At 41.4% G+C, this 15,413-nt stretch overlaps 1 protein-coding gene across 7 annotated transcripts in view; it reads left to right on the forward strand.

The window, feature by feature from the left end:
- zc3h18 (zinc finger CCCH-type containing 18) overlaps positions 1-15,413 on the forward strand; it is a 50,846-nt gene that overhangs the window by 11,866 nt on the left and 23,567 nt on the right. For all 7 annotated transcript variants that reach the window (XM_030425459.1, XM_030425458.1, XM_030425461.1 and 4 more), the window contains exons 10-13: positions 3,206-3,388; positions 7,645-7,770; positions 8,744-8,836; positions 9,140-9,406. In XM_030425459.1, coding sequence (XP_030281319.1) covers positions 3,206-3,388; positions 7,645-7,770; positions 8,744-8,836; positions 9,140-9,406 — 669 coding nt within the window. The remainder of the gene's footprint in view (positions 1-3,205; positions 3,389-7,644; positions 7,771-8,743; positions 8,837-9,139; positions 9,407-15,413) is intronic.

A 15,413-nucleotide genomic window follows, 5' to 3' on the forward strand; every position in this document is an offset into this window, starting at 1 on the left:
TGATATTAACCTTCAAAGTGTGAGTGCTGTTATTGTCTAAAGGCAGTTTCTGTTGTACAGTAATAGTAAACCAAAACATAGTCGTCAAAGTGCATTCTTTATTAGACAGCAACCAGCACAGAGATAGGACTCCTTCCAGCTTTCATTTAAAGTTTTGCAATAGAGGAAGTTTTATTCAAAGTGGGAAATGCCAGTTATCTTTTTCATTTCCTCCAACAAATATTTAGAGACAGGCTTGAAGATAAACAATATAATCTTGCTGGGTTTTTTTTGTTTATTTTTTAAAGTAAACATTTACCTCCCTTCTCGGGAAATCACATACATGTTGAAGGTAGCTTGAATAATCGAACAGGTCATTGCTAGAGATGCACCGATCAGGATTTTTGAGGCCGATCACCAATCACTGAAAGCAGTATCTGCTGATCCCGATATTGCCGATCACCGATCACAGCGTCAAATCCATAAATTCTTCTATATTGTTGTCTTGTGTAACTTTCATATATTTAATTAATGATTCTTCTTACACAACATTGACATTGTAGTATTAAGTATAAGAATTAGGAGATGAGAAAGTATCATGAATTGACCACCGTTTTATTGCAGGCTGAGGCAATGTGCAATATTTCACACTCTAGAGACTCTCTTAGAGACAACTTGGACTCAGCTTACACAGAGGAACTGTAGCTTACTAGTGGGAATGCAGTCAGGGTGGGAATTTTGTCATTTTAGGGGCAAGTCCATTTGGCCTTCACTTCACATGGATTATGTATTAAAACATTTTTTTAATACCAATATCAAGTTAATGTTACATTAAGTAGGGTTAGGGTGAGGTGATTTTTGTGACACCACACTGAATATTAGTGTTATTGAATATTTCTCCCAATAGAAATTCCCCAAAATTATGGCAAAGCACATTTTTTCCAAACAAAAAATTGTAGAATAACCAGCAGGAGACCACTGATGTGTGGAGTGATTTTGGTGACACTACACTCTGAATAATAGTGAAGTTATTGAATTTTTTGTAGTTTCTCTTTTCGGTGTTGCACTTTGTAGACGGTCCCTGCGCCCTCGTCTCACAGCTGGCTGATCACAGACCAGAGTTAATGTCCAGACGCTCGTTCTGATTAACATACGGTTGTAGCTTGTTGTCTATTGTAGTACGGTAGGAAAGACCCGTTGTTTGTGTTTTAACAAGGCTTCACTTATGAGTTATTGATCCGGTAAGTTTGAATCTGTGAATATATTTCCAACTTTACCGGACTAAATCCTACCACATAAGTCAGTTACGTCTCATGTCAAAACCGGCTGCACTCGCTTTCGCACCTGTGCTGTAAGTTTCGTTCTTCTGTTTTGAGACGCTGCTGCTGTTTGAGAGGTTTTCACGTGAGATCATCGTGATGATGAGACTCCACCTGCGCAAACCGCGGACTCACTGAAGTTACTGTGAGTGACTACTGTGCACTAGTGATGGAACGGCAGTTCTTTTTACTGTGCTGAATCTCTAGAATCCGTTCATTAAAATGATTCGTCCAAAAGATTTGTTCACCGAATCGTTCAGTGCTCTCCAACTCCCTGAACTGATAAGCAGCCAAAGGATCTGTCATTCAGTTCATTAATCAGCCCTGAGGTTCACGTTCACTTACTGAGGGACGGTGCGTTCACGGACTATAGTACACAATCATTCGCGGGAGACGCAGCGCTGCTTTGAGTGGTATACATGCACTAAAATTATTACACAGTGAATGTGTCCTCTGTGCACAGCAAAATCACTTAACATGATGCTACACGGATGTTAGCAACACAGCGCTAATTTTAGCAGTACGGTTACTGAACGTGAATCAACTCCTCTGCCCTGAGTGAGTGACTGACTGACACAGCGCCACTTTTGGCACAGTACGTGAACGAGAATCACGTCCTCAGCGACGTGAATCACGAGTGAGTGACAGCGTGAGGGACCTGCTGAGGACGTGAATCACGTTGGCGCTGTCATTTATTTTCTAATGCTAAGTATTTACAGCAATTCAGTTTAATCACAATTTGTTAGTACACTCAAAAAAATGCAAAATTTGCAGAGAGAAAAGATAATACGTTAAGAAACTAACCTTATTTTTTAAAAACTAGCGAACATATTCACGTTCCAACCCATGACAACTCAGAAGTCATTACTACATAAAGGTTGGGCAGTATTGGTTTCATGATAGTCACCTATGTCCAGTTCGGCCACGACATAGTTGCAATTCAATTTAATATTGATCGATTCAATATTGATTTAAATGCTTCGATATTGATTCAGTAATAATTATTAATAAACAATTACCTGTTGATAATTTTTAAATTAGAAAAAGTAATCTTAAATTATAAATCTTTCCTCTAGGAAGTTCTAGTTCGAATTGAACTGAATTGAGCGGGGACCGAGAGGTGGCCGGCAAGGGACAGCGGGTGGTCGGGGGCCGCTGCTTGCCTGAATCGATTCAGAGGATTTTCTGAATCAGTATTGAATTGGGAAAAAATATGTTGCAATGCATTGATGAATCAATATTTTTAACCACCTCTACGAGAGTTGTTTGGTTGTTGCTGCTGTTTACAGTGGCTTGCAAAAGTATTCATACCCCTAGAACATTTCCACATTTTGTCACATTTCAACCACAAACGTCAGTGTATTTTATTGGGATTTTATGTTTTGGGGTTTTTTGTTTTTTTTCAAATAAAAAAAACAGAAAAATGTGGCATCCAAAAGTATTCAGTCCCCCTGCGGCAATACTTGGTATAACTACCTTTCGCTGCAATGACAGCAAAAGTCTTTTGGGGTATGTCTCTACCAGCTTTCCACATCTAGAGACTGGAGCTGTTTAAAGTTTAGTATCTCATACTATAAAGATCTGAACATACTGACATGATCTTGTCACTCGTCTTGGTATTGGTAATAATAATAGTAACGGCATTTCAACACTGTAATGAACTGTACCCTATTCCTGGACCAAAGTTTGAATATTGAACTAATTAGTTTGTCTTGCAAACAAATGCCACTGTGTTCTTTCCTTCATGTTTATGTCCATCCATGTTCACTAAAATGTTGGCCAATGAATTATTTAAATTGGCACAAAAATGGTCACCCCGAAGATTTCAGAATAAACTACAAAGGATTTAATTATTGTTATTGTTATTTGTCTCCAACTGGCATTGATCATGTTTACAATCTCCTCAGTAGGCCAATGGAACCTCCCTCAAAGAAGGAGGTTGTTCCAGTTATGAGGCGACCAGATGAGTGGAAGGACCCGTGGCGTCGGTCCAAATCACCCAGGAGACGTCCCGGGCTGGGGTCCCCGCCACGAGGTCGCAGACGACATAGGCCCTCAGGCTCCTCCGTCTCTCTGTCCAACTCCTCCAGGTATGAAGTCTTCCTATAAGTCAAGATATCATGTGTCTTCATGATGGGGGGGACAAGTGTTCTTGAGTTGAAAAACAAGCAGCATGTATTATCAACTTCTGCTTTAACAACTTTTAAGTATTGGTTAAATTAAGACACGATTTGTTCAAATATGAAAGAGATTCCTTACCATTCTTGTTTGATTTAGGACTCAGATGCTTAGCAGTCCCAATTCTCTATTGACATTTCTTACTATAAAGCAAGTGAAGCCAATCTGTCTGTCTTTCTCTCTCTTTCTTTTCTTTCTGTGGTTGGCATATCTTGAGAACCAATTATCCAATCCACTTCATACCTGGCAAGTGTGTTATTGAGGACTAGGGGTGTGAAACATTGGCAGTGTCAAGATTCCATTCGTTATGATTTGATTTCTATTTGTGGGTGTCCAGACTGATTCAGAATTGATTTTTGATTCAAAACGATTCTCGATTCAAAATTGTTTAACAATTGAACTAATAGAAAAGGGGTAAGTATTTTCAGTGTTTTGCTCCAGTTTAATGTGTGCTAAACCATTCACTGGTGTCCTTATTCTGCTGAAATAAAACACGAGACACAACTGTAAATTAAGATAAACATTCTGCAGCCTTGTATTTTAAAAAGCTAACAGCAGTAGTTAATGAATTAAGGAATTTGAAAGCATGCATGCTTTTATGTGAACAACAAAATAAGGGAGTGTGCTCTGCTGTGTTATTAACATTGCAAGTCCAGCACTGAGAGCAGTGTGGGGGGGATCTATCATTGTATAGTACAACATGCTGAGCAGAGTTTTTTAAGGAAACACAGGCTGAGCATAGTTATTGTCTTCACCAAGTTTTTGTTGAATGCTGCGGTGTGGGTTTGTCAGCTTTTTTTTTTTTTTTGTAACCGCTGCTCCATTCTGTTAATGTCACGTCATAACATCTCGGCAACAACAACGGCACAAAATTATTAACGTCATAATATGAAAATGCAAAAAGCGGTTTATATACATTTTTATATGATATGTTTTTAACAGTTGGGATGAAGATCTGAATAAAACTACTCCCTGACATATTTAGGGGGCCAAGCCCGAGGGGCCGAGGGAACGCGTATGCTTGCATAGAGGGTCCGACATCCACCCACCACAGTCTCAAAAAATCCTGTGGGAAACACTGTATACTTATATATTACTTATGACAAAATAACCACACCGAGCGTCCGTTTGTCCGTCCGTCCGTCCCCGGGCTCCTCACCGTCAGCCGGGGGACGGATGGACAGATGGACGCTCGTCACCCAGCCAGGGGACGCTTTTTTTACGAGAAGACCGCGGCAGCCCACAAACACCCGCTATAAAGCAGCTAACATTGAAAATGAGCTAGCAGTATAGCGGCGCAGTGCCGCTGTTCACGGGAGGTCCAGCTATCGGTGGAGAGAGCAAGGTAGGGTGCTTTCCTCATTTCGTTTTCAATATCCCCCCGGCATACTTCATAAAGTTCTGGGATCACTTTACTACTAAAATGGGTGCGGGAAGGTGAGCCTAAACAATGTGCTGCTCTCTTGCCTCTGCTCCTGAGGGGGTCACACTGCATGCGCGGCTGCGTACCGAAAATGCCGTTGTTTGCCGGTTCGGTAAAATACCGAATATTGTTGCATCCCTAATATACATAAAACAGCACATATACCTGATGGTAAACCCTCTTGTGTCACAAAGAAGCACAACTATATAAATTCTTAATTTTTTTCCCCCTATGAACCTGTTGACCCCCCACTCCTACAGACTGGAGAAGACCCCATCCTTGTATAGATCCTGAAACGTCTTGATACCTTTTCTGTGCCACTGAGAAAAAGTTGAGTCTGTCAGTGAGGGTAGGACTAGCATTTTTTATTAACTTCAGCGATTCTAACTAAAGAAGTGGCATTTCCTGTGCCTAGTCTACTTCTAGATAAAAGTCAACTAGCATATTTTTAAGGTAGAATTGTCTTTGTATTTCCCTTGCATTTGAAGGTGTAGTTTAAATTTAGGGATGACCGATACTGATGCTGGCATCAGGTATCGATACTGATGCTGGCATCAGGTATCGGGCCGATATTGTGCTCCTATGGTCATACCCATACTCACATGCAACACACCGATACCACTTTATAGCATTAGGTCGTACATTGCATGAAACTGAAGACCGCAATCAGAGGGCAGCTTGTCATTTCTTGTTGTTTCACACAGGCGGTCGATGGTCTGAGTTTGGACCCAGACGAGATCCTATACAGACCTGGACCTATAGTCAATACATTTTTAAAGTATTTAAAATTTTGGCGGAGCGCTTCTATGTTGACGGTGCCGCCAGTTTAGTGGATCAGGAAATCCACTGACCAAGCATGCGAGTTAAGCTATCCCACATGCTACCCAGCCAATCAAATCGGTGCATTTTAGGCAATAAACATTACGTCTCTGAATTAGAGCTGTCCCAAACGATTATTTTTCAAACAATTAATCTAGCGATTATTTTTTCGATTAGTCGACTAATCTAACGATTAATTTAACGTTACATGACCAAACAAAAGTAACGTAGTAACTGTAACTGTCGTTGGTAACTTATATGAGGGAAAAAAATACCACAGTTGTAGGCGGAGCAGCGTCTGTCCTCCCACCTGTCCTACCAACTCTTCACATCACACATTTAATTTCTGCCCGAAAAACAGCGTCTGTCACCAGCATAAACCTTTAACTCACTCAAGTGGTTGTGTTGATAGAAATCACCGCGATGGTCAGCCCTCCCGACCGAGACTAGTGAACTTTCCCCCAGAAAACAGCTTTCGTCCCCACAAGTGACAGATTCACGCAGCTACCTGTTTACTGATGGCGATTATGTAGTAATGTAATTTAGCACGAAAACGTAACTCTTTCCCCTTCCAGGATGTTTAGGGGGCCGGGTTTCTGTGTGGATTACATGGCAGTTCGTCTTTATTCCAGCGGTGCTTCGCTCTGTGTGAACGAAAAAACGGCGAAGAATTGATGAACCGCCGCTGCAGCATTAATGCAGCGTCTCTGTGTGAGAGAGGCTATTCTCAGCCTCCGCAGGTACTACCACTTCCTGTTTGGGACGACGCGCCGACGCAAATTATTCATGCCGACGAATTTATGTAGTCGATTACGTCGACGCGTCGTCCCAACCCTACTCTGAATACAGACAGCTGAAAGAGGTGAAAAGCGAATGACAGACAGAAAGATGAGTGAGCGATACAGGGAGAGAAGACTGAGACATGTGAGCTGGAAGTGTAAAAAAATAACTTCACATGGTGCTCTCTAAGAGCTAATGTTCCCCCACAGCCGCTTTGATTTTTGGACAGTACAAAAAGCCTTTTACTGATGGAGAGGCTGTCAAGGAGCGCATGAGTGCAGTAACTGTAAGTTCTTATTTAAGATGCACAATTTTTAAGAAGTTATTTTATTCATTTTAAATGTGGAGACTATGCAGTTGTTTGAGATATTAAGTTATCAGTGTAATAAGTTTCATAGTTTAATTTGTCAAATTTCATTGATATGACAGACGTATAAGACAATGTGAATGTGGCGTTTTTTTGTTGAAACAGGAAATTATGATTATTTATATTTATTTTTGTTCAATTTATTATCATTTGTTGTAACAAGCAGAGAAGCAAATAAATCTGTCTTCCAATTCAGTGCATCTGTAACCTTATAGTTATTTTCGTGGTATAAATATCGGTATCAGTACTCGGTATCGGCAAGTACACAAATGAAAATACTTATACTCAGTTTGAAAAAATGGTATCAGTGAAACCCTATTTAAATTAGTGTAAAACAACTAAAAAAAACAACAACTGGCGGCTGCTTTAGAGAGTGAGTCGCTTCCAGTATGTGTCAGAGGTACAAGCATGGTGCTGCAGTCACAGAAAAGTGTATTTTATTATTACTGTAGTCAGGTATAAAGTTTGTAGAGTTTGTTACTGAAATGATGCATGTCATTTGCTGCCACAGAAGAGAAAATAAAAATCACTGTTCATGTAACAGTATTACGACATTGTCCAGCATTTTTGACAGCAGAGTTAATCTGGTCAGATTTTCCTATAAATCCTTCTACACAAAAGACCCCCGTCCTTTACTGGCAGAATACACTTTTGTTTGTGTAAGAATTGGGGACAGGCAAAAATACTATGTTTGATTATTCTTTTAAAGGAGCTGTTCATTAATCTTCTAACCTGTGTGTGTGTGTGTGTGTGTGTGTGTGTGTGTGTGTGTGTTGCAGGTCTTCATCTCGCTCTTCATCCTACACAGGTTCTGGGTCGTCTCGTTCTCATAGTCGCTCCTCCTCGTTCAGTTCCTACTCCAGCCACTCATCCCAGCGCAGCTCTTTCAGTGGCAGCCGCTCTAGGTAAACATTTAGTGTGTGTGTGTGTGTCTACATGTATCTAACTACACCTAGCTGTTGAATGTCATGTTCAGTGACTAAGCAGCACACAATCAGAGAGTCTTTAATCTACTTCTGTTCAATTTACAGATGTTTAGCCTACTAATCTCCCTCCCTCTTGTTGTTCAGCAGACTACCAGGGCCACAAAAATCTTTGTTAGCATAACTCACATGTTATTATTTCCTACCCGTATGTTCAGTGGTTGTCGGGTATTAATGGGTTGACACGTTATTCTCAAAGTTGGTTTGTAAAAACAAACTGACTGACTGTGAGCTACAGTTTCTCCAACGTTAAACTCTCTGTCACTTTGGCTGTCACAGCTGTAGTGTCTCTGGGTGCATTAGTTGAAGCAGACAGGTTGGGTGGAAGCATCAGGACAGCTCCCCCTCAGACAGCCTTCCTATTTGCTCCACCTAACTAGCTCAGAGACACCGCAGCAAGAGTGATTCCGGAGGACCGGTGTCAATGTGAAGAGTGTTTCCCTGCAAAACTACAGCTCAAATACAACTAAAAAGAGACAGTTTGCGTCAAGCATGGAAAACGGAACCAAGAAGCCAACCAGTTAGAGGCAGAGTCGGGCAGGTCATATGAGAACTCCATGTGAATAACAATAAATGCTACATAACTGTTGGATGTGTAAATAAGCTACTGTATCTTAACAATTTCACCATATCAACTTAAAAGGTGAATAGGTGTCAGTGTTAGGATCAAACTTGTTTCTCCTGCCCCCAGTAGGCCAAGGATAGTTTGCAGGTGCAGTTCCAGCAGTATGCCATTTTCCAACTGTACTTTTGTATTATAATAGACAGGAAAATGTACACGGTCTGATTACCATCTACTGTATTGACTTCTACTGTATTTGTGGTGTTAAAAAATCATGTGACGTGAATTATTTTTGAAATTAACAACACTTTCATGACCTTTGTTGATTTATAGGTCTCGATCATTTTCTACATCTCCCTCCCCAAGTCCAGCTGCACCAAGGAATGCTAAGAACAAACCAGACGCTCCTCCTGTGTTAGCTAAAGGGTAACTCTTACATCCATTAAATCCATAGTCAGTTATGCTTATATGATATTCTTCCATCCTTGTATCTCTCTTAAATACATATTTCAATCAATTGATTTTTTTCCCTCTAACAGTAAATAATGTAACTCATGGGGGACTTAGAATTATGAGGTTTGGGGTTGTTCCCACATCACATTGCTTCATCCCTGTGTACAGAGTGTTTATTGATTATAAGCTAGAAAATTGCATGTGCTCTGTTGTAGGTATGTTAGTTGTTAGCACATGCCTGGCCATCACTGTCTGCATGCCTTCTTCCTCCCTAAGCATGCCGCTGAAGCCAGGTGCCATGCCCCCTCCTCGCAGAGACAAACTTCCCATGAAGAAAGCTCCCAGTCCTCTTCCACCCAGTGGACCACAGGGCAGGCCTTCCAAACCCCTGCCAGAGGGAGGGAAGCCTCCCACCAATCCCCGGGAGCCTGGACGTGCAGGTAGCGGTGGAACAGCGAGACCCCTGCCCCCACGGGAACCTGGAAAACCTCCCAACCCAAGAGAAGACAGGCGGAAAGAACGGCAGCAGCGCCCTCCTCGGAGGTAAGTGTCCCACTTTCAAGTTGGTGTTTTTTGAGGTGGGTCTTAAATTCATTTGTCTAAATTTAGGGCCTTGAAAAGTCTTAAATTTGTGGAAATTGTCTTAAAATGGTCTGAATTTCATTGCTCAAAGGTCTTAAAAATTGGTATTGGGGAAGAGAAGTATTTTTCACTTGACCACGGGAAAGAATGAGCGAGTGAATGGTTATTACCTCGCCAGTGTGCGTTTGGTTGAGTGTGGAGAGAAGACTGGAGATGACAGCGCAACTCACATCTGGTACTAATGAAAAATGTTTAAACAGTTTTTTTGCTTGTAGCTAACCACTAGTGCTAACGTTAGCCTAGCAACAGAATTTTGCTCTGGTATGGCTTGGCCCAATACTGCCTTTTTGCTGCCATTTGTCTTAGCTGATGGGGAAGTGCTAATTTTCTAGTTTCTAGTTTTAATACAACAACATTAGGACAAGCAAATACAAGGAACAAAAAAGACAAGAAACCAAAGTGCAAAAACAGAGACCAAAAAAGTTTTTAAAAAATGGCCAGTGTCAGAGAAGAAGACCAGGAAGCCAGGGCCAAAGGGGATCAAGGCAGGCCCGCTGTAATGAGGATATCAAACTCCCAGTTCAATGCACCACAGCCACATACAAAAAAGAACAAAGTCATTGTATTTCCTCAAGATGTAGACAAGAAACCATGTCATTCAGCCATTTTTGAAGCAGGGAGGGAAGATTGACTTCCATTCTCTTAAGATGGCCTGTTTTGCAATGACCACACCAAACGTGAGAGCTTGTTGTAAAGCAGAGGGGAGAACTAGTGAGTCATTGGAACAGCCCAGTATCACTAGCCCTTTTTACACAGCATCTCCGCATTAGGAGTGGTGGTTCTGCAATTCTCCGCTGATGGTGATTCACACAGAGCGAAGCATCTCCGTCGTTCCGCCGTGTAATTCACACAGAAAGCCGCCACTGCGGCTCCTAAACAGGCGTGACGGTACACGTCATGTTGATGACGTTGGTGTTTCCCCTGTAAATCTAAACCCGCGGTCAGTTTATAATCATATTGTTGCTGTTGTAATGTGTTGTGATTGAGATACTGACCCACCAAACACCCTGGAAAGTGATGAAGTTGCATTTTTTGTGTTAAATTACATAATTATACATAATCACCATCAGTGAACAGGACGCTGTCTGACTCTGTCACTTGCGGGGACGGAGGCTGTTTTCTGGGGGAAAGTTCCCTGAAGTCTCGGTCAGGAGGTTTTTCTAGGGCTCACCAATAATGCGGCCCTGATACTACCTCCAGAGGCGGATCAGTGCCAGAGCCAAATTTCCCCTGCTTAGAGCAGGACCAGAAAAGATGTCAGAGTCCTGTCAGCTGATTTATATTTATCACAAGTGGTAGAGACAAAAGGGAAAAATCTGTTCAGTTTGGTTTTAGAAAGGTTCAGTCAGTGAATGACTTTAAACTGAAGGAGCTGACGTCTAACATAAATAGAGCATGCTTTTATCCTTTTTAGCCCTTTCTCCTGTAACTCATTTGAGATTATTACACCAGTGTCCTTGATCCACATCTCTTTGATCCCGAGAGAGGGGGTTGCCATGAAAAAGATGTTAACAAACTGGGAGATCACATGTTTGGAGGTGGGAGCTTTGGTCATGCTATCATAAAAAAAACTAGTTGTATTGCGGTCGTATCAAGGCGAATTGCTAAACAAAATTTCTTATTTGCAAACATCAAGCTTCCATCCTTTTACTTCAATGGATGATCTACATGGAGACACACGCGGTGTGCACAGAGGGGAGGGGCTGTGTGTGTGAGATGCGTGAGTGACAGTAGCCCCATACACACTGCCCTTTGAGTGCGGGGATCCTGCGCCAGTTCTCTGCCTCTCCCTCTGTGTGAAAGTTTCAGAGGCGGCAAGGAGTGAAATTTTAATTGTCGATCTGACAGTCTGAAAACTACACAGGTCCTTCCAAAGCGGAAGGTATTAAGGAGACAGGTTGTCAACTCCTGCATTACAGACTTTGTTCAGGTCAGGATGAAGCCTCTGACGCAGTACTTTACATGAGGTGGGCCTATACGCTTTAACTTGCCCCAGAAACCTTGTGTGCATCAGTGTTAGGCATCAAATCTTGAGCAGTTGCCAGTTTCATGATGTGATTTAGGTGCTTATGTGTAAGCCTGGGTGCAGTTTAGTTTTATTCATGCTCTGGACAGAAAAGGCCTGTTCACACAGGTAAGTGGTCCCACACATCCACAAAACTTTACTGAGTTACTGATAAAATGTGTCCACGCCCGCAGAGGCAAATATGTCCTTTAAAACTGAATCACACTGTATGTCAGTTTCCTCAAGTTGGATGTCAACCGGCAGATCTGAAGCCTTGACTGCAGCCCTTTTTACACAGAGATTCCACATTATCGCCGCAATGATGTCTTGCCTTAATGCAGCCTTTGCTTGTTCAAACGGAACCATTTTTTAACCAACAGAGGCATAATGGTACACATCATTTATTTGTTTTTTTTTTGTTTTTTTAGTTTCCTCAGGTTTTCACCTGAAAATGTAACATGTATCAGGCAACTGTTTATAATATTATGGATGCTGTTATAATGTGTTGTGATCGAGATCCTGACCCCCCATGCATCGTGGAAAGTGACAAAGATCATTTTTGGTGTAAATGACATCACATAATTGGCATCAGTTAATAGAAGACCCTGTCTGGGGAGGGGTGCTGTTTTCTGGGGAAAAGTTCACTGAAGTCTTGGTCAGGAGGTTTTTCTACTTGCTAGCTGCTAGAGACAGTAACTACACCAACACAATAGTGGAAGCAGACAAAGACATGGTGATCGACAGGAGCCACCTTGCTTGCTCTCGCTGCTGGGAACAGACAGTGGTTTTTAGGCAGAAATGTGCTGAAGAGTCGGTAGGGCAGACAGGATGACAGCCACTTTTCCATGCATAAATTCAATATTCTATTCTTCATATAAGATGCTGAAGACACTACCTGCAACCACATTACTTTTGGTTGGTCCTATAATGTTGCTTTGTGGGTTGAAGTGTGGGACATTTCTATTTTATTTGATGAGTTAAGGATGTGTTTAATCTTTAGACCAATACACCCCTGCCTTGTGCTGCTGGCATTTCCATTTACCCAGACTTTGTCTTGCCTCTGTTGTTTCTACCTCCGCTGGACTATTCCATCTCTGTAACTTTAACACAGAGGGCGGGATGAAAGACCATGTCAGTAATCTGCACCAGCTTGATAAAATCCTCAGTCAAGCCAAGGTCTTATCAACGCCCATATGAATATGGCCAACTGAGCAACATTTGTAAAGTCTGTGCTCTCATCAGTTGCAACCGAAAAATGCAACAAATGCCTCTCCGGTAAGCTCTAAAATCCTTTCTGCCACAGTGTTTCTTGTCAGGCTGATGTTGCAGGGTATCCGCGGAGTCTTAAAAAGTCTTAAAAAGTCTCTAATTTGACAATCTCAATTTTAGGCCTTAAAAAGTCTTAAATACGTTCATATTTTGCATATAGGTCTTAAATTACTTTTAGTCGGGTCTTAAATATGTACGCTCATTAACCGCTTCCGTCATCGCCTTTTTTGTTTGTTTGTTTGGAGTAAATGTGTTGGTGAGATTCTCAGTCATCTCCGTGTGTTCTTCTGTCTGAAGTATCCAGGAACGTAAGTGGTATTTTGCCGACAGTGCGGTCCGAATTTATCGCCGCACACTTCGCCAGTTCCGTAACGACTTCGAAAGCGGAATCTGCAAGAGGACCCTCAAATTGGGCACACTCAGTGTGAAAGCGCTGAAAAAACACCAGTTAGCTTCTAAAGGTCTACAGCTAAGTCATGTAATCACACACTTCTGTACGCCTTTGTCACCAGTTCCCGGTCCAATTTCATCCAGTTCTGCTCGACCCGAACTCTACACTGCCTCTGCCACCTAACAGTCAAGTGACATTCATTTGACATCTTTGGCCCAACTCCGACGTTAAAAACGGAGGTGCTTTCGATTTTGAACACTGTGTGTGTGTCAGTGTGTGCGCACACACCAGGGTTATTATAGTTAACTCAAATTAAATTCCTTGATAAAAACTAAACTTAAACTACTTGGATCACTTGTTAAACTAATTGAAACTAAATTAAAATGAAAAAACTAACTGAAAAACTAAATTAAAATAAAAACTAATGAAAATGTTAAAACTATAATAACCCTGACACACACTCATTCACTCCATTCTTCATTGTTTGAGCTGCTCTGTGAATGGCAATTAATGTGGTTATTTGTTTAAAGGTCCCATATTATACTGTTTTTCATCAATTTCACACAGCTGTCAGAGGTCCAACAAATCTGTATTTGATATGTATTGCCCCAAACACATCCGTGGTCCTGAACTCCAGCTGTCTAAAAGTCGCTCTGCTGAGCTCTGTTCACAGCACTCTGTTTCTGTGCCTGCACCTTTAAATGCTAATGTGCTGCGTCTGTCAACGCCTACTTGGGGAGCCTTGCCTGCTACGTCACTCTCAGGGAGGGGAAGCCCCTTATGCTAACGGTAACATGTGCTAATGTTAACGGTGGATGTAACACTATGGCTCGCTAGGGCTGGGCGATATGTCGATATAAAACTTATATCGACATATTTTTTAAAAGTGATATGGAATTAGACCATATCGCATACGATTTCTAAGCAGCCTCTAGGTGTGAAAGCAGGCTGGGCCGAAAAACATTATTGAAGCAGTTAGTATTTACATCAGGGTGTTTTTTTTTTTATCAATCCTGCATACAAATGTGACTTGCGAGTGTATGATAAGTGTTTACTAATTAATTAACTACCAAGCAAGATGAAGCCACTTCTAGTTTCTATGTTCTCAACCTATAGTGATTAGGGATCAGATTGGTTCTAAAACATGCACATTTTCACATTTAGACAGTATTTTAAAGTTTGACAGCTTCCTGTGGATTTAGTCCTTGTCACTTCAGCTGCCATTCATGCAAGAACAAGACCCTGAAGGAGGCTACGTATATTACAGATGTAATTGCACTCAAGACCAATAAAGATGATGTATTTTGATGATGGACACATTTACATTGCTTTTTGGTTTTCTCTCGCTTGTCATCTAAACATGCGCGGTCTCATCCTTACAAGCACAAGTTCTCGGCATATATAGACCAGAAAATGATATGGGGAGTTATAGCATGCCAGCATTTCACTACCATTTCAATGTTTATATCTGTCAAACATGTCAAAGTTATGAACATGGAAAAACAAATGCTCGTGAAAAGTTACATTCAAATTGGAAAAAAGCAACCAAACATAACCTTTAGATCCATTGTTTGTCTTTTTTATGTTGGCCTTGCAGACCTGTTTTTGCTGTATACTGCCACACCCAACACAGTGTCTTTCCAAGAAAGCACTGAAAAAAAATGCTTTTATCACCACAAAATCTGATAATAAAATTGTCTCAGTCAATTGACTAATAATTGATTGCTTAGCATCGTTCGTCAACTCTTTTTTAACTATTTTCAGTGAAAATAATCAAGTCAAAGATGTTATTGTATGATGAGTTTCATTTTGTCATGTTGTACTGAAACCTGGTTAGGAGGCCTCATAGTGTTGTGTGAGCGCAGCGTGGGCATACTGTGTGGATGTTGTGGTAATATTTAATGATGCGAATGTGAGAACGTTGGCATGTAGGCAACTTTGTTGAATTGGCTCACATTTGCAAGGAAGTTGAATAGTGGATGACAACTCTGCAATGAACAGAACATTTGCATATTTGTGTTTGTATGTGTCATCAGGTTGTACTGCAGGTGTGTACAACAGCTGTAAATTCTGGGGGAAGACCATAGATATTTTGCGTGTGTGCATGATGGAGTGGGTGGATGGAAAGAGGCAAAACTGAACCTGTGTGTTTGACAGAGAGCTACATTAGCCAAAGAGGAAGAACATTTAAAGGCCAGCGAAGAACAGTAAAGGTGTGTAAGACTGTTTCCCCTGTGTGTGGG

Source organism: Sparus aurata, chromosome 8 (assembly GCF_900880675.1).
Source record: "Sparus aurata chromosome 8, fSpaAur1.1, whole genome shotgun sequence".
NCBI classification, from domain to species: domain Eukaryota; kingdom Metazoa; phylum Chordata; class Actinopteri; order Spariformes; family Sparidae; genus Sparus; species Sparus aurata.